The 23,348-nt window shown below is 36.6% G+C and overlaps 4 protein-coding genes and 1 non-coding gene across 6 annotated transcripts; 2 read left to right on the forward strand and 3 right to left on the reverse strand.

Moving 5' to 3' along the window:
• The first annotated feature begins 2,158 nt into the window (after window positions 1-2,158).
• Window positions 2,159-6,998, forward strand: LOC105165003 (protein decapping 5). 2 transcript variants are annotated; one of them, XM_011083875.3, is made up of 7 exons: window positions 2,159-2,534; window positions 3,357-3,457; window positions 4,279-4,350; window positions 4,445-5,290; window positions 5,945-6,139; window positions 6,234-6,344; window positions 6,464-6,998. In XM_011083875.3, the coding sequence occupies exons 1-7, from the start codon at window positions 2,363-2,365 to the stop codon at window positions 6,626-6,628; spliced, it is 1,662 nt and encodes a 553-aa protein (XP_011082177.1). In that variant the 5' UTR covers window positions 2,159-2,362; the 3' UTR covers window positions 6,629-6,998. The 2 variants fall into 2 exon arrangements, with proteins under 2 accessions (XP_011082177.1, XP_011082178.1); XM_011083876.3 differs by having other exon boundaries at window positions 5,963-6,139.
• Window positions 6,999-7,126: 128 nt separating this feature from the next.
• LOC110011232 (protein MODIFYING WALL LIGNIN-1) lies at window positions 7,127-8,601 on the reverse strand. Its single transcript, XM_011083874.3, has 3 exons — window positions 8,367-8,601; window positions 8,064-8,269; window positions 7,127-7,577 (listed from the first exon to the last, which is right to left on the reverse strand). Exons 1-3 carry the CDS (start codon window positions 8,472-8,474, stop codon window positions 7,340-7,342), a joined length of 552 nt encoding a protein of 183 aa, XP_011082176.1. The 5' UTR covers window positions 8,475-8,601; the 3' UTR covers window positions 7,127-7,339.
• A 155-nt stretch (window positions 8,602-8,756) lies between these two features.
• On the reverse strand, window positions 8,757-11,975 carry LOC105165002 (long-chain-alcohol oxidase FAO4A). The gene is made up of 3 exons (XR_002287173.2): window positions 11,616-11,975; window positions 11,274-11,543; window positions 8,757-10,912 (listed from the first exon to the last, which is right to left on the reverse strand). It is a non-coding gene; the product is annotated as a long-chain-alcohol oxidase FAO4A (transcript).
• A 1,492-nt stretch (window positions 11,976-13,467) lies between these two features.
• LOC105164999 (uncharacterized) lies at window positions 13,468-16,465 on the reverse strand. Its single transcript, XM_011083873.3, has 5 exons — window positions 15,943-16,465; window positions 15,776-15,853; window positions 14,842-14,923; window positions 14,147-14,289; window positions 13,468-13,854 (listed from the first exon to the last, which is right to left on the reverse strand). Exons 1-5 carry the CDS (start codon window positions 16,195-16,197, stop codon window positions 13,654-13,656), a joined length of 759 nt encoding a protein of 252 aa, XP_011082175.1. The 5' UTR covers window positions 16,198-16,465; the 3' UTR covers window positions 13,468-13,653.
• Window positions 16,466-17,782: 1,317 nt separating this feature from the next.
• LOC105164997 (uncharacterized) lies at window positions 17,783-23,237 on the forward strand. The gene is made up of 2 exons (XM_011083871.3): window positions 17,783-18,478; window positions 22,135-23,237. Exons 1-2 carry the CDS (start codon window positions 18,024-18,026, stop codon window positions 23,102-23,104), a joined length of 1,425 nt encoding a protein of 474 aa, XP_011082173.1. The 5' UTR covers window positions 17,783-18,023; the 3' UTR covers window positions 23,105-23,237.
• Window positions 23,238-23,348: the final 111 nt, after the last annotated feature.

The raw sequence follows: 23,348 nt of genomic DNA on the forward strand, positions 1-23,348 counted from the left end.
TAATTCATATAAAATAATTACATCAAGCGTATATAAATATATAAATATATAAAAAAGGGGTTTCTACCTTAAAAAATGAAAAATTTTGAAATTTTTATAAATTTAAGCGATTAAAATCAAGAAATGAACGTAAGAGCCTAAAGTGATTTTAAATATTAAAATTAATGGACCAAATATAGCATTTATCCTATTTTTTATGTTTCAAAGTGCTTATGAAAAAACTTATTTGCACATTATCTTTTTCATTATTTACTCACTAGATAATTAGGTTGGGTATTGAATTTCTTTAATTGCAGTGCCAAACATTTCATATGTGATAAATTAAAACGCAATAATAGTTTGTTTTTAAATTTAGATAAAATTATGCTGTCAGAGTCTAGCAGCACCACAAATATTAAACGATTTTTCTTGAAAATACTAAGATTATCATATGACTAACTTGTAAAACAGGTATTAACATTTTAATACTTAAGTCAGTAAAATATTCAGCGAAATAAATAAAGAAACTCAACTGAAAAACATGAGATTTGATGAAATAAATTGAGTAATTCGAAGGTGGAGTGTGAAAAAGTGTTGGAATAAGTAGGGAAAGTGAAAAAAAAAAAAAAATCGAGTTGACTTGTGCATGAGCTTAGTTATCTTGTTAATTTACCTTAAATCTTATTCATCAAAACAAACTACGAGAGAGTTAAGGATCAACTTATGGGGTTAATATATCCCCCGTATCATTGGAATGTATAATTTCTAGATATAATGTTTATCGTGTTGTTCGACGTGTTATTTATTAGATGTGCCAGCAATAAAATATTATCTTACATAATATATATATATATATAGAATTTGGCTTGTATTTTTGTCTAACAAAATACAGTTAGCACGTGCGCCCCTGTTGGCACCCTTTTAGGTTGAGGTGGACTATGATGTGCAGATAAAGCTTGATATCAGCTAAGGTGAATATCGGACATACTGATATTGGGCCTGGACTAAGGGTGATAAATTAACAGAGTGGTAGAAACTGAATAATTATCATTCAATCTATAAAAATATCAACGTTAAATATAATAATATTATCAGATTTATGCATTTACTAATTTTTTAAATTTCAAAAAGCATAAATTTTATATTTATCACTCAAAATGTAAGAACACAATTTTCATGATAATATAAATTAAATTATAAACATGAACAAAGTTGATTTTATGATAGAATTTTGTTACCGAGTCAATTTCTAATTATAAAAATTAAAGTTTAGCCGTTCAGTCCTTAGATGAGAGTTCGGAACCAATTTTGATCATAATTTAAAAGAAAAAAAAAGTCACATATAAAATTTTAGTTGTGTTTATACAATTAAAACGTTATTTAATCACTCACATGATAAAATATCCAAAAAAAAGAAAAAGAGAGTACTTGAACTTATATTTCTTGCATTTAAAGTGCACGAGATCCCATATTTTTACACGTCTAATAAAAATTTAATTGATCAGTAATTATTGAAAAATTTCGCAGATAAATAAGGTGGAGGATTTTAATTCAAAGGATTTGATTCCTTAAATATCCAAATTACTAATAGTTAATTATTATTTCCCATGTTTTATGTGGATTCATATTTATTAAAAAAAGAGTTAATAATGCTTAGAGCCCATCTAAAAATACAAAATTACACATTTTCTTAAAGAAGTTCTAAAATTACATTTATACTCATTTTAAAAAATCACAATTTACCCGCAACTTTCTTTTATTAGGGTTTGAACGAAAAATATTTATATCAATAAAAAACAATTACATAAATTATAATTTTACACATTATTTAATATTTTTACGTAATAATTTTGTAATTATAAGAAAATTTAATGATGTTAATCTCAATTTATATATATATTTTATTTATTCACTTATAAGTAAAAAAAAATAAAAAAATTATGTAAGTTTTCTTGCTGATGTAAGCATTTATGCCCAACTCATAGTGAAAATGGGTCGTGTGTAAATAAAATTTTTTGAAAAGAAATATACGTGTAATTTTAAAATATTTTTTTAAAAAAATATAATTTTGAATTTTTAGAGGGGTCTAAATGTAATTTACAATAAAGAAGAAAAAAGTTATGGAAAATAAAAGAAAACAATAATTAGAAATGTAAAGTGAATAAAAAGAAAGGGGGAACCCTCCAAACTTCCCCCCATAAATTCTGCAACCATCAAAAATATATTCAACCGAAACTCCGATTCCCACTTCCACACAAACGAAAGTGCGCCCTAACAGATTATTGAATCAAACGTTCATCGTCTTCTGTATCTCCAATTTGTTTTCCTCTCTATTATTTTGATCCCGAATTCGACTTCTTTAGCGGTGAATTCATACACATCAATGGCGAAAGAACCTTCTAGTACGAGCAACGATACGGCGTCGCCTTCTTCGTCGCCGTCGGCGGATTCGTACATCGGAAGTTTCATAAGCGTAACGTCAAAGTGCGAGATTCGTTACGAGGGCGTTCTGTATTATCTCAATCCTCAAGACTCCACCCTCGGCCTGAAAGATGGTATTATACCGTGGTTTACCTTTTTGTGCCCCCCCTCCCCCCGCTCTTCTCTTTTCCGTACGGTATATATGTCGGTTGCTCTTTTGTAAAGTCCCGTTGTTTTCAATCAGGAATTTGTGGGATTGCTGTATAAAGTTTCCTATTATTGGGTTATTTGTTTTTCTTTATGCTCGTCCGTGGGAATTTCATTTCCATGCATAAAAACATTCCTGCAGCGAAGTGGGGTGGTTGAAAGAGAAGTTTACTGCATTTTAGTGATATTACATGTTGAAATGCTGTTTCTGTTTGAATTGGAAATTGTTATGTTATATATTTGTTGTTCCCATTTCTCTTGTGATTCCTTTTCTTTGTTTTTTATGCATCTCCCTTCCACGATTGTTGCCAATTCAGGCCCTCCTGCCAATGACTCTACGGAACATTCCAATACTTTCTTCTGTGTAAACCTCATCATGTTCCAGGAGCGTTATTCTAAGATTGTAGCACTGCAAGCTAGATGTTTGGTAAATTATGTTGGATCAAGCATGGACTCGAGCAGTGACTGCTCTAGGATGAAATCGCGAAAGATTGTTAACTTGTATGGTTCATATTATGCACAACAAGCAAGGACATATAACCAAATGGAGCGGACTTTCAATTTTGTGTTATGCGATCCAAAAACTTTACCTAAGTTTACTTGTAATGAATAACTCACAAACTTTCTCTTGAAGTTTTTTGCTGTGTGGTCTTTTGTTGCTTCATTTGGAAGAATGCTGGGCTCATTCTTGTCAACAATGACATTTCTGATTTTAGTTTCTTATTGAATTCAACTGATCATTCTTGCAGTGAGATCATACGGAACAGAGGGGAGAAAGAAAAATGGGCAACAAGTTCCTCCAAGTGACAGAGTTTATGAATACATCCTGTTTCGTGGCAGTGACATTAAAGTAATTTTGCTTGACCCTTATTGAAATAGCTTTTCAAACTCAGCCTGATGCTTATTTAGCATGTGCTATTCTGGTACATTAGTTATTAAGACAATTATCTCTTACTTCTTAGTTCGTGGCTCGATATTGTTACGCTTATAACATTGTGACCTTTTGTTAGGACCAGCATTCAGTCTGTGCTTTTTTGTTATGTGGTGGGTACTGGCTTGGCTATTTCAATTATTTTCAGTTATAGCTCTGTTCATCTGCCTTTCTTTTCTTTTCCCCCCTCATTCTCCACTCTCACACTTTGGTATTCTGCTATTCCAGATAGGGTGAGGTGGTGCTGAATGTCATTGTCATATCACTACAACCTGTAGTCTTATGGGTAATAGCTCTAGGAAGGATTTACTTTGACATGTTAGAAAGTCTAAATTGATATCATGGGAGAACATTATGACTGCTTTTGGAGAACTAGCAACAGATAACCAGAGAGCAGCGAACTAGATATAATAATGCAAACATAACATGTTATATTGTAAGGCCATATGCTGCCTTCCAGCGGACTAAAGAATCTTAGTAAAAAGACTGCTTATTGCCTGTAATCTATTTCTTAAGCGTTCCTCTGTGGTTTGGTGATTAATCTACTACTGGATGACTCTGTCAATGCCCCTGGAATACTGGGAGATTTTCTTTTTTTTCTTCTGCAGCTTTTGTTGCATGGCTGAAGTGACAAGTCTTTGCCAATTCTCTTTATAATTATTTCATTCATCCATGCCTTTAAAGTCAAACAATTGTAAATTTTTTTCTGCTTGTTCTTTACATTATGTGCTTCATTTCAGGATTTACAAGTTAAAACTGCTCCACCTGTTCAAAAAGAGGACCAGATATTCACTGATCCTGCAATTATTCAGGTGGTTATCATTTTCGCTCGACTATTGTCACCTATTTTGTTAAATGAAATGGTTACTTGCACATTATATTTAACTTAATTTTTTGTATTTATAGTCAAACATTTATGAAGGGCCCTCAAGTTCATCAAAATCAATGTCAGCTACTGGTGGATCTTTGACAGAATCCAACTTGCACAGTGAACCCTCTGCAATGAATGCAAGATCCTATTCAAACATATTGCCTTCACATCAATCTGGAACACAGTTGGGGATATGGAATTCTTCTCAGTCGACAAATAGTGCTGCTTCATCTTATGGCATGCTGACACAAATGCAGGGATATGGTGGAGTGCCAGGGAGTAATGCTGCTGCTCAACAGCACTCCTTAACATCAAGTACAACTTTGCATCCCGTGCAGAATCAGGCATCTACAGCCGTCGTATCGACAAATTTATCCAATAATGTTTCTCCAGGGCATTCACATGCAACATCGAGTTCTATATATTTAAATGCTACACCAACTCTTTCTTCTGAGCTGTCCAAGCCCTTTACGGATTCGCTTTCTTCAAAGATATCCCTGCCCTTTCATCATTCCACATTAATAAATTCTAATGGATTGACCATGCCTTTTTCATTAACCTCCCAAAACACAAGCAGCATCGAATCTCATGTTGTTAGTAAAGTAGTTCTTGACCCTGTGTCATCACTTCCTGTTCAGTCCACAACATATTCCACACCATCTGTTTCAGATCCAATATCAGACCCCTTGTTTAAGCAACAACAAACATTGCTAACCCCAAATCGGTCTCAGCCCAAACTATCTGAAAATCCCGCAAAGACATTGTACCCTGATCAGAAGGTTATGGGTGTTATGAGTTCAATGCCTCTGAATTTCTCATCCTCAGCCACTACTCCTGCAGTTCAACCCCCTCTTTTGCCACTGCCACCTCCTTCACAAAAGGTTAACTTACTTACTGCTTTATTTCTCCCCCCCCCCCCCCCCCTCCAAAAAGAAAAAAATCCCTCATTTATATATGGTGTTTGCTTGCAATGGGTAGCAAATTTTGCCTTGGCATTCTTTTTGCATCCATATGTTATGCGCCTTTACACTTCTTTTGGAATCAATCCTACAGGGGATATATATTTAGATTTTTATTTAAAATCCTTAGGTATCCAATCCAAATCCTCTTCTGTCTTGAGTAAAATATAACAATAATTTTGAATTTCTGTCTAGTGTTGAGAATGAAATGTGATTTTGAAATAGAAATAACATTTTTGCTAATACCCTTCTTTTTCTCGATACTTATAAATACCCTTTTCAAAGTTATGTGGTTAAGAGGTCTAGAAAGGAGAAAGTTGATTATAGGATTTTGGAAGTATTTAGTATACCTTATTAATTCCAATTCCCTTCATTATCAATGATTTTTGAAGGAATTCACTGAAATACAAATCCCATTTTCTAATTACTCATTGCAACTCTTAATGGGAGTTAGTTGATGATAGAATTTTGAATTGCATTAAATAATTGGAATAAGTTTTCTTGTCCTATCTTGTTAAGATACTGATGGTTTGATTACGTTTTGTCTTTTAATGATGTTTTCGTTCTTATTTCCAGTTGCAATTTTCTTCTCAGTTCACTGAAGAATTTGATTTCCAAGCAATGAACGAGAAGTTTAAGAAAGATGAGGTTTGGGGGTATCTTGGAAAAGCAAACCAGAGAGATAAAGTAGAGAGGATACAAGAAAATGGAACAAGTGGCCAGGACCCTGGGGAGGATAACCCTGACTTGGTATCTGATACTGAGCCTAAGGTAGGTTTTGAAGATCTTGTGAAACACTGACAACTGTATGTTTGTGTTCAATGTACCGATTAACTGTTGTTAGAACATTCTCTTCTTTATGCAGCCTGCATATAAAAAAGATGATTTCTTCGACACCATATCTTGTAATGTTGTTGGTCGTGGAGCTAGGAGTGGGCAGATTCGATCATCTGAGCGAGTGAAGTTGGATTCTGAGGTTTGTTGCTGCTAAACCTTTTTCTTATATTTCTTTTTTTTTTTTTATCTTTTTTCCGGCCATTGAACAGTATTTTTTGTCAGTACTGACAATTTCTCACCTTTCTCCACATATCTCAGACATTTGGCACTTTCCAGAGGAGAACTCAAATAGGTTATGGTGCATATAGAGCAGGTTATGGTGGACATAGAGGTGGACGTGGTGATCACCGTGGTCCATACAATTGGGGTAGAGGGTATAACTACGGTAACAGAGGCCGTGGGGGCTATAATACGAGGAGATGACATTGGAGACCTTACTATTCAAAACCAAGCAGTATCATCTTTATTCTCCAATAAACTAATTCTGCAAACTGAACTCCAGTTAATGACAATGGACCGACAATAAATGGGATTTAGCCAGGAGGAGTCATTACTAGATCTTTTTGGCACATTTTGAAGGCTTAGTTATGGCAGGGTCATGTATTTTTTTTGCTCTGAACCTGCCTCTACTTGTTATGCTCCAGTTTCTAAGTACTATAGTACATGGCCTAAAATATGGCTGGATAGCCAATAATCTTATTTTTATCAATGTTTACTTGAAACTAAGCCTTTAGGCATTTTTGTGATTATAGAAATAAAATAAGAAAAACTAAAATAAGAAATTATGTGATTACTCTTAATATCATTGCTTTTGTTTGTCTTTTCATTTTGTTAAAAAGATTTAAGTAGCTCCGATTTTGAACACTATTAGAGTATGTTATTGAATTGTAGTTTGTTTACAGAAGTATATGTACATATTACTTATCAACATAGCTCTCATATTAGCAGAAAATTTTCAACAATTAAATTTTTGATACAAAGTGATGGTTATAATCTACATTGTAATTATTTAATTCCGAGGAGAACAAAGAAATGCTATTTCCTTATAACGATGCATATAATAGCAAAATTATATACATTTCCATCTGTTACAACACCACAAAAATATCCCAATCTTGCATTATACTATATCTGTCAGTTCTCAACCTGCGCATGTACCCTCCTGTTTTCCTCAGCTTTCCTGGGCATCATGGTTATGGCGGCCGAGCCGAGGTTCGAGCCCAGAGCCAGCAAGCCCAGTACGGCCGAACCCACGTAGATCCCATCTTTAACCAAGTAGCATTCGCCATCTAACCACCCCTCCCCAAAGGGTTGACCTCGGCTCATGCTGGTGGCTCCACTCATTAAAATAACTGCAATCCCAAAGCTGATCCTGTCACATCAATATAGTACTTGCATTAAAACTGTAATCTCATTGTGCTCTTTGTTGTTTTATGTGCACATTAATTGGTATCTAGCTGTCCATGTTACAAGGTTCCCTTTTTACCTAGGATTTTGGTATAAATTAGTATTACATTCAGTCCCACATGCCATTAATGAGAAGCTACTAGGAAATAACGAACCACGTTATTTTGAGTTCTTGATTTTTTTGGATTGGATTTCATGATTTTTTTTTTTCAAATGGCTGTCGATGAATTCATATTTTTGTTATGAATTGTGCTGTATTTTGCATAATTTTTTAACGTATATACATTGTATGTATGACGTACGTTTTACACATATAGTATGTATGACGAGTGTGAATGAAGCTGTAGGCTTTCTGAGATTTTTCTGGGAGAGTGTTTTCTAAATTTGAAGAGTTTTTTTCAAAAAAATTTGATCATTGTGAGAAATAATCCGGAAAACAAGAGATACTGACCAAGAGAAAATGAGCAAACTGTATGAAGCTGTAGGCTTTCTGAGTTTACAACCGCTGTCCTGCTCAGCTGACCCGAGTTTTCTGCAAATGAAAAAAATCCCGATGACTTGGGAGATGCAGAGAGAGATTACGGCCGCGATTCCTAATTCGAAGGCTGCGCTTTCTGGCAAATAACATAGCTTTCCATCCAATCTCAGATCATCTTTCTAGGAAAAACATTCAAGCATGCATCAAGATTGGGATTGGAAGAGGCATGAGACGGAGGAAATAAGAGATAGAGGGCAACGAGAAGCGTCGAACTACCTTGGATTTCTTGAATTCAGCGGCAAGGCACAAGGCGAAGGAGACGAGGGCGGAGGTAATTATGATTGATGAAAAAAATGCAAAACTGTATCGGTGTAGTCTTTCCATGTGCAGCGAGGCTGGTGTAATCGTCTGAAGAGAGGAAGAGTTGGAGGTTGCGAATGAGGGAAGGAGGACTCTTGGAGTTTACTCAAAGGCAGCAAGAATTTGATTGAAAGTGTTGCTTTTTTGGTGATTCTGTTAATTTCTTGGATTGTTGGTGGATACTTTTTGGTTGGGAAGAGCTCTCATTTTTTTGGGAGGAGAAAGAATCATTCTTTGATTGAATACAGAAACTTGGTCAACTCTTGTGCTCTTTTGAGGGGTGGGGTGGTAAAAGGTTGTAAGAAGTAGGAAGAACTACAATAATTTAAGCCCATGAAAATCTAATTTACAATTGTTCAAAAATCATATATTCTTTCCTCTATAACACATATTGTGCTTGTCAAGGGAAAGAACGTGTGGGACCGACACACCTAAGCTTTATTTATGGGGTGTGGTTGGGATCAGGACAATGATTCTTAGTTCCATACTCCATTGCGTCAGATGCAAACTTGTCTTCACTAAAGACAAGTGGTTCCAAAGCGACAACATCAACCGATCCAATGTTTATACCTTCAATTTTCCAGTCTTTGTACCTAACTGGGATTCAATGTTTCCATGTTTGGTCTTATCAAGATCTGCTATATCAGAACTTTACTGCCAAGAGCTTCAAGAACTGACTGTGCTGTGCAATAAGCAATTGCCTGAATAGTGACCATAGGATTCACACCTAATGCAGTTGGGAAAACACTTGAATCAGCAACATATAGCCCTTCCACCTCCCAAGTCTCCCCCGTCGGCCTCACTGCTGACCATGTCGGGTCGACCCCCATCCTGCAACTCCCCATCTGATGTGCTGAGGATATCGGGCTTGACAGGTTTTCCAACGGCCTTAAACTCTCCTCTTTCACAAACCTCTCAAACTCCTCTTTCTCGGCTAGTTTCACTTTCAGAACCCTCCCGTTCTTGTGATGAGTACCGATCTCCTCAGCCCCTGCCGCTGCCAATATCCTCAGCACTTTCTCTATTCCATTGCTTAAGTTTGCTTGATCGGCGTTGTCCAATTTGTAACTTATATCAGTTGGTGAAGTTATCACTCCTGACCCTTTATCTCTTGCCAATGCAAATATATGGGCTGTTCTTGAAAACCTGCACATCCGGTTTTTTATGTCTCTGCCTGAAAGCCAAGGCATTAGGGCAGAGAACATTCCAGGATGCAGAGCTGGTGTCTGAATTATTGCCCCGTAGCCTGAGGCTTCAGGATTTGCCACAACTGTTGACATAGCTGTCATTATGGCTCCTTCGTAGCTTTTCTTCTCTGCCTCAGGCCATGCATCAGATGATGGTGCATCGGGAAAATAGCCCCAGGCCATCACCACCGGATGGAGATGTAAATTCTTGCCGATGTTTGGGTTCTTCAGGCCACTACGTTTTAGTAACGGTGGAGTGCAAATTGCACCACATGCTACAACAGTCACTTCTGATTCCACAATTGCTGTTTCCTTCACACCCCGATTCAGGAACTCAAAGGCTATCCCAACCGCCCTCTTTCTGCCATTTACCTTGCGTGATATAACTTTTATGGCTTCAGATTGAGGCAAAACCGCCCCATTCCCCGATTCAACCAAATCCACCAGCCATGTCTCTGAGACACCTTTTTTTCCTCCGTCTTTACAACCAAGGCAGCACCAACCACAGTAATGATCAGAAGGCGCGTTCCTTGGGATGGTCTGCACAGGGTACCCCAAATTTTCACACCCTTTCCTCAAAACCATGTTGTTGAACCCTTCATGCTCAAATTCCATTTGAACTCCCATTTTCTGACAGACAACATCCAAAGCCTCATCATAAGCTTTACTCCCAAACAATCCTAGCTTGTACTTCCCACCCCACTCTTCTATAACATGTGGTGGAGTGCGGATCGACGCAGACCAGTTTATCGTCGATCCTCCACCTACAGTTGATCCTGCAACCACCAGAACATTCATATTTTCAGTCCCTAATATCCCGTGCCCGAGGTACATCTGATCCATGGCTTGCCCTTCAAGAAGGGACAGACGGCTCCTTGCCAAATAGCTTCCCTTCTCAATTACAAGCACTTTGTAGCCAGCCTTTGCAAGAACTCCAGCCACGACCCCGCCACCTGAGCCGGAACCGACTACTACTGCATCACATTTGATGGTGAATGATGGACTCAAAGACTCGACCCTTGTGTCCTTTATATCCGGTAGGGTAACGGTAAAGCCTAAGTTTTGTAGTTTGTCAAGTACTGTTTCCCTAGATTGGTCGAAATCGATGATGCCTTTGTGTAGGGGTCCAAACCGCTCTTCTTCACTTAAGTACTTTTCTTCCTCTGGTACTTCATTTCCTAGTTGTGTGTTTTTGATCCTGAGTTTTCGAGTTTTCAGGTCCGGTCTGCAGTAGCCTATTGCCTTCCAAGATACATTCTCGTCTTTCTCGTTCACCTGTGAGTGATCAATTCAGACATGCAGTTTATTTTCATCTCAAGAAAACGAGAACAATGAACTGATATATTATTACAAGGGAAAGTAACGTTAAAAAAGTGACACATCTAGGAAGAACATAAACCTTTGAAGTTAGTATCAAGGCTTCTATGGTAAGAACATTACAGACATAAATCTCATCATATATACATAACCAGACCAAACAATTAAAAGAACACAATTCAAAGTTTACGCGATCTTTCATAATAATTCTTCAATAATTTTGACATTATTAATTTACTCTCAAATCTATAACATTTCACTATAATTTGAACGGAAAAAATTAAATCCTAGTACAAAATAGATAAAAAGAAAAATTTACCTGAGTGAAAAACAACAAGAGAGTGAACATTTTGACTGCCTTGAAGAGGATTCTCAGGAGAGAGAAACGGCTATCAGACCAAGACAGCAAGATTTGCTCCCTTTCCTCATGCGAAACCATCGAAAACCTCTGGAAATACGGAAAATTGCTGGACAAACTCTTTCTCCCACATAGTACAAACGTTCCTATCCTTGTCGACAGCAGCCACACCGCCAGGTTGCTCAAGTAAATCTTCGGGTGTTGTACTTTCCCTCCCAGCAAAACAGACAGCTGCAGAAATAATATATATATAATAACATTTGGCCAGAATAAAAAAAAGAAAAAAGCGGGATTGTTAATTACAGCGTGTGGAGTTGCAGCCATGGAAGCTGATGTTTGATAGAATTGAATGAGTGAATCATCATCAACATGAAGGGAGGGCAAGAGGGTGTCGCATAATGCCGTAAGCGCCTCCATTTGACCTGATGATAAGTAAGTGCTCTTCTCCTGACCCTCCTTCTGCATTCTCCTTATCATCAATAGAACTTTGCGTGTGTGTGTGTGTGTGTTAGAGAGAGAGAGAGAGAGAGCTGAAGTCGCGTCGATTCTTTCGCTGGGTTTAAGGATGATGATGATGATGACGACGACGAGTTGTTATATGGAGATGATGAATAAGATCCTTTTGTTTCTTTCTACTACGTATTCCTTTTCCTGAGGTTGTCTGCGCCGCTGTCCTGTGCACACACGCACCCACTTATTTATCATATATTATTTAAAAAATAAAAAATTGCAATTCTACCCCCAAAATGTGTAGAGTTGCAAAATTAAGGAGAGTCGTTAGTGCTCTAACGACTACCCTTTAGTTTTATTTATTTATTTTTTAATTTTTAATGCTCAAAACATTAGTAATATTAACAATTTGGACAAAGAAATTGGGAAGTCGTCGTTAACAATGACGACTCCGCTTAGTTTTACAATTCTACCCATTTTGCTGTAGAGTTGCAATTTTTTATTTTTTATTTAATAATATTTTGATACGAACACCAATTCTTCCAATCTATCACGTAATTCATCATTAACAATAGCACATAATTGTGGTCTTAATTAAATTGAGCTCCCCAAACTCCATAAATACAACTTTCAATTTAGGGTGATTACTCTTGCCAACCCACGAGGTTGGGTATAATTATCAATATTTTTTTATTATTTAAAAAATATTTTTTTTTATTTTTAATGTTTATTTAATAACACGTCAGTTCCATTAACTTTTCATCGATTTTCATTCAATTTTTATGATAAATCGATTAAAATGTCTTTTAATTAAAATATAATTCTATGCATTTTTTAGAATTTTTAAAAATATTTCTATGGACTAATATGTTATATGAACTGTTTATTTTACACACTCTCAATTTTTTTATTTTTTTAAAAGAGAAAAAAAATTCAAGAAAAGGTAAAAGTAATGATTTTCACCTTACCGTCTAGAGACTACATAATTATTTTTTATTTGAAAAGAGTGTATGTAATCTTTCAAACAATAAGGAGACGTAACTGTAATTTGCTCTTCAATTTATGTAATTTAATTTTTTGTAACAAAATGATATTTTACACATTATTCGTTTAAAATGAAAAATTAGGATGAATATCAATTTAAAATTGTTCCAGACCATGTTTTTTCGATGTGATAAGAACTACGCGGGCGAATGTGATTATACATGGATAAAATTTATCTTAATCCCTGACTTTGATTTTAATTTCAAAATAGTCCCTATCTTTTCAATTCACTCTAAATTAGTCCCTCCAATGAGTGGTCTTTCTATATTACCCTTATGAAACTCTTCCTTTTTTTTCTTTACATAAAATCATGCGTTAACTTTTTGTTTTTTTTAATTACAATTTGGTCCTTCAATTTCTAAACTTAGAAAAATATAATTGTTTTAATTAAAATAATTTATTGTTGGCCCTCAAATAATAACTTGTCTAATGATATATTAATATAACTATTGTGAATTTAATAAACTTATTTAACTACTGGAGGGACTAATTTAAAGTTGGTCGAAAAGACAAGGATTATTTTAAAGTTGAAATCAAATGTGGGGAACGAAAATGAATTTTACCCAATTATATACCCTAATAGTCCTAACGAAAACGGGCATTGTGTCAGGTAGAGCTAACGTGTTAAATATCCCGCCCGCCCGAAGAGTACACATGCGGATAGGTAAAGCTTCACGAGACGAGAATATATTAGCATTATCATCGAAGTTGAGGTACACTAGCGCTAGACATGACCTGAGCAGAGGTAATGAAACTGAACTATCAAATGTCCAGCTGGATTTTGAAAGAGCTTCTAACTAGAGATGATGGGCTACTCAAACTATACACACAAAATATTCGTTCTTCATTAATTTAGCTTTGACAGTAAGAAGAGGCAACCGGAGGAGAGGAGCACAGATGCAGAGAAGCAGAGCAGATCGACAGGTGATTGTATGACTGCTTTCTTGCTCTTGTCGAACAAACCGATGAGCAGAAGCATCACTATGACATGGCCGAGTTTGGTTTTCAGCTCGTTCACGGTTTTTATTTCCAGCCACCTAGGTCGTTCCTGATTCATTTGGATAAAGAGAAGGCAGGAAATGAGGAAAAACGGCTGAGAAGTGTGAGCAGTAAGAAACAATTGCATGTCAATCGTACCATGTGTGTGTGCAGTTAAAAGAAAGTGAATACACTTATCATATTATTAGTTCAGGCCGGACAAAATGGACTAGATAAAAAAAGAAATTAAATGCATGAATTTGAATGAGATGACAAGATTTGTTGGAGGGTTGAGTATGAGTGCAGTAGTAACATAAGCACGGAGGAGAAAACTGGCTGCACCAGCGGAAAAGCAGACGAACCTTGAGAGTGAACAAACCAAACAGATTTGATCTGTATGTACTTCTTCCATTTGACAAGGATTTTCCTTTGTCAAGGTTACTGATGAAGAGCTCGTAAAGGCCCATGCCGAAGACCAACATCACAGTTCCCAGTAGGTAGACATCTAGGTGGAATAAAATACTTCAAGATCAGTTAAAAAGTTGTACGTGCAAGTGAAACATAAAACATCGCAGCAGATAGGGCTGCCAAATAGTGCTGAATAAACATTTTGTACACATACATGCTATATTGACTCCAGACAAAGTCTTAATCAAGTGTTCGGTAGAGATGGAAATTTTATACGCAACCAAGATGTTAGGCATGAGATTGTTAGGAAAAAGGAACTTCAACTTTTTGGATAAGAAACGTGCTCAAGTGATATAGAATTTTGCGAACCACAGAGGCCGGAATGCATGCAGAAAGTTACTGGTTCAGTTAACATATCAATCACCTACGAGCACATTTTCATGTGTTTCACATACTAGTTCAATTATGCACTTGCCAGACTAAACTTTTGACTTGTGTTCAAAAGAAAATCAACGATCATTTGATGGACTTCTTGAATGCCAAGCCCAATAGATAGTATAACAACTAACAACTGAGATGTCACTAACTGCATGATAAATTAAGACAGTAAAAGCAACAACCAATGAAGATGTAGATAATATACACGTACCAGTAGCCTCAACAAGTGATGCAATCACTTTCCCTCGGTCCAGAAAATATTCTTGGAATGCTGATACAACATACACACACCCCTATATGGGAAAACTGATTAAGAATCATTTCCAAAAACGTCTTTAACGTTCAAAACCCACTGAAATCAGTAAATATGCAGTCAAGCATGGATCAAATACTAAAGCCAACAGGAGCACAACTTTGGGTTTTTCAAGACTAATTGTCATGTCCAATGACAATGCGTAGCCAATCTTGTAATTGGTAAACAACTGGGAGTGGTGAGATCCATCCCAGGTTATTTAGGTGGCTTCAATGCTAGTTTTAGAAAATTAGGGAGTCGACCATTGCGTACTTGTACCTTAAATAAATTCACATCACCATTCACAACTGCTCTCTGGAAGCATGAGCAACTTAATCTAAAACAAATTCATAAAGTTAATGTATACACGCATTCGGCATTTGTCTACGTTGCATTAACACAGTACTTACTCTCAAATTTTCCAGAGATAGCTATAAACTGTTTAATACTTCACAACTTATTTCCAGCTCTTCAGTCAATTTCCAGCTTTTCAGTCCACTCATGAAGAGATTTAAACTTATCATCTATTCTAGACTCACCCAAATAGGGGATAAAAATTGCTACTTTCTTCATAATTATATAGTTCTAGGTGGTCACCAGTGTGTCCAACTAGTAAGTTGAAGCTCCAATCTCAGTAAACTAGTCCCACCCCGAAATCTTTAACACAAGCTTCATCTACCATTGGGAAAAAAAGGGAGGCAAACCGTGCCGATTATCCAAAGACTTCAAGCCAAATGACATTCAAATCCCAAAAAAATCACCATAAAATCTTCCATTTACACATCATAATAACTAAATGCAATAAAAGCAAAACAGGGAGCAAAGATCCCAGCCCATCAATGGTTATATTCACCTTGAAGAAACAAAGGAAAGACCCAACCAGTGATCCCCAAACCGCAAAAATGGCAAAGAACCTGCACCCATAAATAACCTGCAGCAGGACAACAACAAAAGAACCATATCAAGCATAATTTCCAAAAAAGTAAGGGCTTAAACAATCATAAATCCCCAAATCATCACCTTCTCTATATTCACTTCAATTTTCTCCAACTGCTCTTGCTTCGGGCTATGAGACAGACCCGAACGAACATCTGATGCAATAGCAGGCACTGAAGTCGGGGCAACCGGGGGACGATCGCTCGAGGATCTTGTGCGCACAAAACCATGAAATTTCGAGTGAAGGTGGAATGCCCATCTGATATTCGGATCCAACTTTCTTGTTTCAGTGCGAAATAGCGGCGTTGGGGTTCGGATTAAGCCTTTCGTAGGGTTCATGGTGCTGGAAAGTAAGGATTTTTCTCATGCAGGAGGATTGTTTTTTATCAAGATTTTCAGATTAACAACAATGCAAGGAGTTGAGGAGTTGGAAAGTAGAGTGGGAAAGACGCCAGCCACAGACAAAATTGCCAGATTTTCTTGTACTCGTGCTAATCGTGAAGGCGTCCGTCAACGCTCGTCTCTCTCTCGGTGCATGCCACAACGGTTGGAAGAAAACCACGTCACCGGTACAAGATAGCGATACTGATGAAGAGGAAATCATCTTCCAAATCAATCTGTCACTACGTGATTTGTCTGCTGATTCACTGCTTTTCGATGTGATTAATGAAAGGGACTTTGAGTTTAAACTCTCTCATCTAATTATTAGTTTCTATGTGTGGTAATAAAAATTCGACAAAATTGCATATTTGGTCCCATCACGTCGGAGGTGCTGTGCATAACACTCCCCATTTTACGATGCAATCACTTAAGCCCAAATCTTAAAAATACCAACATAATATTTGGTTTTAAGTTTGTTTTATTTTTTAGATGGAACAAAACATAGACAATATTTGACTTGATTTGTTTTGGAAGTTTTGATGGTGTTTTAAAATGTTTTGAAGCAGTGTCTTATTTATTTTTTATCAAAATAAGTCTACACTAATTATAAGCCCTACAATTAAAAAAATTATATACATACTCGTATATATATATATATATATATAAGATATAATTTGACAATAAATAGTAGTTTTTGACTCATACTAAACAATATCAAACCTACCATACTTATTTTATATTATCTTAAAAAATAAATCCAAACATACAAATTATTTCTAAACTCATACTTATTTATCTTTGTTTTTTTCTCTCTATTTCCACAAAACACTTAAAACAAATTAAAAATAAAACCAAACATAGTACAAAGTTTTGGTTCATTGTCAGACAAATGTTAAAAAATGAACAAAGAATTGCGCGTGAGTGAGTCACACTCAAACATGATGGTTGATCATCAAATGAAATGCCAGATTTTTCATTCATTTTTTTATGTTGTGTTTTTAAAATTTTTAAATTTAAGCTGTTAACTCTATAAAGTGAGAATCAGTGTGCAACACGCTTATTTAATGGATCAAAGTCGCAATTTTTTTTAAAAAAATTATTTGTGCCGACTCTTCTAATTAAATTTTAAAATTATTATTTTAATTTTTTTTACATAATAATAAAAAATCCATAAAACCAAAAAGCTGTATAAAGGGATTATGCAATCTAATAATTTGTTCCAAAAAATACTCAAGAAAATTAATGATAAAAGTTTATAATGTGATGACGTGACTTGATTTATATAATTTAATAGTTTTTACAATAAAAATTTTCTTTCATAATATAAAGATAATGAGTAGAGCAGAGGTGTATTCTCAACTTCGTTAATTTTAATGATTGAATCTAAATCATAACAATTTGAAAAGATTAGGAATTAATTAAAATATATAGGGACCAAAAGTGTAATTTACAAAAACTTCTGGTGTCAAAAGTCCCCAAAATTATTTTTGAGTTGGCAAAGTGCTGAAGGTTTTATATTTGAGGGGGTAAACTGAAATTTATGCAATATTGTTGTCGACTTAACCGTGGGTATCCGGATCCGGGTGGGTCGCCCAATTGTCACCCTTCTCCGGTCACCTTTTTTCCTGCCGTAGTAACCCATATTAGGTTAACTCATCAGTCGGCAAGTCGCCGCCGGCTGACAAAGAACAATCTCCGTCCCCCACAGGAAAATCCAAATTTCTCATACTCCAATCTTCTGTAATGAAACGTTGAAGGAGAAAGAAGAGAGGAAGAAAACCCAAATGGCGGCAGAAAATTCTAGTCATCTCCTTCAAGTACCCCCACCTCGCTTCCCCACTCATCACACGACCGGCGACCTCCCTCCCCAAGCCCGCATCCTATGCGAGATCCTCTCCACCGCTCCGGTGCACGAAGTGGAGGCCAGTCTAGCCTCGACCCAAATCCGGCCGGAGCCTGAAATTGTTCAACAAGTCCTCAAGCTCTCATACAACACTCCCTCAGCTGCTGCTAAGTTCTTTCGGTGGTCCGGGATGGCCCAAAAGCACACGGGCTATTCGTGGAACCTCATGGTGGATTTGCTCGGGAAGAATAAACTTTTTGAGCCAATGTGGGATGCCATCCGGTCTATGAAGCAGGAGGGTTTGCTCTCTTTGACAACGTTCGTTTCGGTTTTCGAGAATTACTGTATCGCCGGGAGGTTTGATGAGGCTGTTATGACTTTTGATGTCATGGAAAGGTAAGGAAATGCCATTTGTATTTTCTGATTCCTGTTTGCTTTGGTTTCTACCACATTCTGTATCTGTTTTGTTACTTACGTTTAGGGCATAATACGGTGTTCATGGTATTATCTATTCGTTGGTTCTAAGTGCTGAAGCTGGTAGGTGTGTGTTTCTTTTGGATCCGTATGATGGAAATAAATAGGAGGATTGATGGACGGAAGTCTTTTTAGATAAAAGAAGCAATTTAATGAGCCAGAGATATTATGGTCTCCAATAAGCTGTCCTCAATACCAAACAGAGGAAAAAATAAAAAGAAATTTTAACAAAACAGTTCTATGCAGTGGCGAATATCTTCTTCTATATGCCTTCCCCATTAAACATCTGGTGGATGGTTCAAAGCATAGCATCATTTGCAGTTTTGGAGGATAGTGAACTTTTTCATTAATCAGCTAAATGATGAAGAGGGCTCTAAGGGTATGTCCCAATAAAGAAGACACTGCTGCCATCATAGAGTAAACTAACTACCCATTTTACTTCAGCCATTTTTAGCTTTAAAGAAGAGTATTGACATCTGTGCAAAACACTAGAACTTGTTGTTTCTCGGCTTAAAAAGTTTGGTTATTAATACTGATTTCTCATCTGAAAACTGGTAATTTTAACCACAAAAGATAGTTAAACAGGCTGTTGAAACTGGTACCAAGGGAGAAATTCTAGAGCATAAAATTGGCAGGCTTCAGGATTATTGTTAGTTTATTATCTGATGGATATTTCCATTTTAATATTCTACCGAGAGTTATCAGTATTTCAACTCTGTTCCTGTCTAACGGAATGCTATTGGATCAAATGACAAAGACATTGTTAAGAAACAGATGGCTTTTCCTGGATGAAATGAAAATTGGATTCATACAACGGGAGAAAGATTTCCAATTCCTTCGCTGGAAAGATATGTGCCTATGAAAGAGGGATTAAGTGGAATAGAATTGACTGCGTGGTAGATCGGTGGAAATTTTCTTTTCCGAGTGAAATCTCCTAGTATATGAAAGAGTGAAAAAGTGCTTTCTTTGTTGTGGAATAAGAAGTCTTTGTATCTTAATGCATGTAACATCAGCCAAGGGTAAGACCTATGCACTTGTAGTGGGTAACTAAATTTATATGCTATTAAGCATTAAAGGTAGAGTAAAAGGATTGATGTAGAATTTTTTTTTGCACCTTTAGATGAATGTGTGAAAAGAAACTATTTAAAAACCTCTTTGATGGACAAGCTGAATGACATAGAATTGGCACAAACTAAGCATATATATCGCTGATGTTTCAACTCAACCTTGTTGCGCATGTGTATTTCCACAGGGAAAAGGGGGAGGGTTGCAATCTTTCTCCTTGGTTGAAAAATCTAAGGTATCCTAAAACATTATGTTTGGTATTGGGAAGTGAAAGGGAAAGATAACTAATTCTTCTTCTTCAAAAAGTCGTGGGGGAATTTTGGATGAACATGGTTATCTTATTGTATCTTCCTCTCCCTTTGTCTTTCTCCTACTATGCAAAGAAGAGGTTGTACTATTTCCCAACCTTTGTCCTAATATTTGAATTGGGACTCAAATCATTTTTTATTTGACTTGATCTAGCTTCTTTTCACAGTTGTGCACAAGTATACCAGAGTGGAAAATAGTACTATCCTTTGATGCTAAGGCCTCACCCGTAGGGCCCTACTTTTGGCCCTACCTTTGCCGCTTTGTAAAGTCGTAACCATAGTAATAGAGAGAAGGGATACAAAAGTGCGGAATAAAAGAAGAGTTCAGAGGCTATGAGGGTAGGTGGGAATATTTATCATCGATTATATTTTGATTGAGCATAATTGACATCAAACGAAACCAAGCCTAGCTGACCTTAAGGTACTGAAGTTGAATTTACCTAAGCGTCAGCAATGGTAGGTTTGACTTGAATTATGCTAAACTATGTAACTTTTTTTGAATGATAATTATTCATTTGAGTTTTTCGCTATCACTTATTTTAGTTGTATAATTGTTCATCGTCCTATAGGATTGAAAATATATTGTATTATACTTTTTAAGTTTATCATTTATCAAACTTTATTCAATAGCTTTTGGTTTAAGTTCTCAAGATTGTGTTGTCTTGGACTTGTTTTAAGTTCGCAGCTTGGACTGGTTTGAAATATGTATTAATTTATCAAACCAACCTTGAGTTTTAGGGGAAAAATCTCATTACACTTGTAGACCTCAAGAAGCAAAAGCTTCTTCTATGTCAAGTGTGGGATGCCTTAAGCTCTATTTGCCCATCCTGATTGATAAAGGAGATGGGTGCGCGAAAGAGACGTGCTTGAAGGTAGGGAAGCGAGCGGTGAAGCAAAGAGGTGCTTGGGCTGGGTGGCAACCAATTTGAGGACGTGGATACAATGGACTAAACAAGTTGGTTGGAGAAAGGTGGGGAGAGCCAATGTGGTTGACCTTAACTTTAAGGTCAAACCTAGCCCACTTGATGTTGGATATCTTGGTCACTATTTGTTTTGTATTTACACACGATTATGCAAGGTAGTGGTTCCTACTTTCTCAATCTTTAATTTTTGGAGCGGATTGGGTTCGATCATAACTCTTCTAGATTTAAACTCAAACAACTGGGTTTAAGTTTGGTAATATTTTAAACTCCTATCCTACCTATTCATCCTACTTGGTCACAGAGTTAAGGATGGCAATACGATCATCCCACGCCAGTTTGGCCAGAACGGAGACCTCCCCCCCCCCACCTTCCCACCTAGAACCCCCTCGGCTTGGTAGGTCTGGAAACCTCCCCCCGGGGTCGAAACCACTAACCTGACTAACTTTTTTCCTTTTTCTTCAATTAATTGATATAAAAATTTTATCCTTTCTTTTTTTAAATAATAATATTGTCTATAAATATGCAACAAGCTATTCTTATGTTAAAAATACAAGTTATTTAGCAAATACATATATTGCACAAAAGTAATAAATTCTAAAAAACTTAATTGTATCTATAAATTTTATTCAGCGCTGGTTTGAGAAGGGTCTTGGACAAAATTGGAGAGCTGCCTCGACCTGCCAGGATCAATAAAATTAAAACTCACCATGGGGTGGATCCTGGACAGGGACCTATCTATCCATGCCAATTGCCATCAATATCACAGACTGAAATGTGGTTGTCAAATGCCTTTGACAAAATTATTAACAAGGATAAATTTCAAATAATTTGACATCTGAACTACAACTTCTTCATGCCCTTTCTGTACCGTAGTTATAATCAGAGAAATATGATGTTGAAATTTTTTCTGACTAGTGATTTTTGTAAAAGGAAGAATACATTTTCATGGTATTTGAGAAATGAAAGTGTTAACCAAATACTATTTTAGGATGTGAGTAATTGTTGTTCACTTGTGAGTTATTTTTTTTCTTTTCCTAGACCTAGTTTTGCTTTGTGGAAAATAATCACCATGTTTCAAAGTGATGAAAAATTTCTGTCAATATATTTCCCTGTTGGAATAAAAAAAACAGAGCCAGTTAATAATGGTATAAGATTCCTCTAGTTTTATTGCCTTATTGTCTCCTCTTGTTCACAGCAAATGGAGGGTAGATGCATGCTTGGTCTGTTATTTAACTGCTACCATCAGTATATACTTTGAGCATTCAAGTGATTGAGTTTACAGGTACGGAATCCAACCTGATATTATTGCAGTAAATTCTCTACTGAGTGCCATGTGTAGAGAAGATAACCATACTGCGAAAGCACTCGAGTTCTTTGAGAGAATAAAAGCTAACATACCCCCGGATGCGGACTCATTTGCTATTTTGTTGGAAGGATGGGAGAAGGAAGGGAATGTAGCCAACGCAAAACACACTTTTGGAGAGATGGTGATTCGAGTGGGCTGGAGCCCGCAATATATGTTTGCTTATGATGCCTTTTTGAATACTCTTGTGCGTGGAGCACAGGGTGACGAGGCAATCAAATTTTTGCAGGTAATGAAGGGTAAAAACTGCTTGCCAGGTTTGAGATTCTTCTCTAATGCACTTGATATTTTCGCTAAGCAGAATGATTCTGCTCATGCCATTATGTTGTGGGATATAATGGTTGGTGGTGGGCTGGTGCCCAATTTGACGATGTATAACGTCATGATTGGTTTGCTCACCAGCGCCAATGATATTGACAACGCCTTTCGTCTGCTTGATGACATGGTCTTCCATGGCGCTTTTCCTGATTCTCTGACATATAACATGATTTTTGAATGCTTGATCAAGAATAAGAAGGTACGTGAAGTGGGGAAGTTCTTTATTGAGATGGTCAAGAATGAATGGCCACCAACCCCTGCAAATTTTACTGCTGCCATCAAGATGTTATTTGATGGGGATGATCCAGAGATGGCAATCGAGATATGGAAATATATGGCTAAGAACAACATTTCACCCCGTGATGATGGCGCTAATGCAGTGCTTCTTGGTTTCTGTAATTTGGGGAGACTAACAGATTTGAGAAGGTACATAGAGAAGATGATTGACGAAAGAATTATAATATATGAGTCAACAATGACAAAGGTGAAGAATGCTTTTTATAAGGAGGGAAGAAGTGCCCGTGATATCTATGACCATATTTCAAGGAAGTGGAAATCTTCCTATCTCTAGGCTTATGTGTTAAATGGCAGTAAGCACGGTTCTGTGTGGTTGCGTAATCCTTTATGTGGCATTGATGATTGAAAGAACTCTGAATATCTACTAGTGTCACGATTAAATTTTCAATAGATACTTTGCCTCCTCATTTTAGTCTTCTCTTTTCCAGATGTGCTTCATTCTGGACCTCTGGTTGCTTCCCTTGTTTATTTCTGTTCTCGTACTGTCTCTTTCTATGTCTATCTTTTGTTTATGATGG

This window comes from Sesamum indicum, linkage group LG6 (assembly GCF_026168435.1).
Source record: "Sesamum indicum cultivar Baizhima isolate 11 linkage group LG6, ASM2616843v1, whole genome shotgun sequence".
In the NCBI taxonomy this organism is placed as follows: Eukaryota; Viridiplantae; Streptophyta; class Magnoliopsida; order Lamiales; family Pedaliaceae; genus Sesamum; species Sesamum indicum.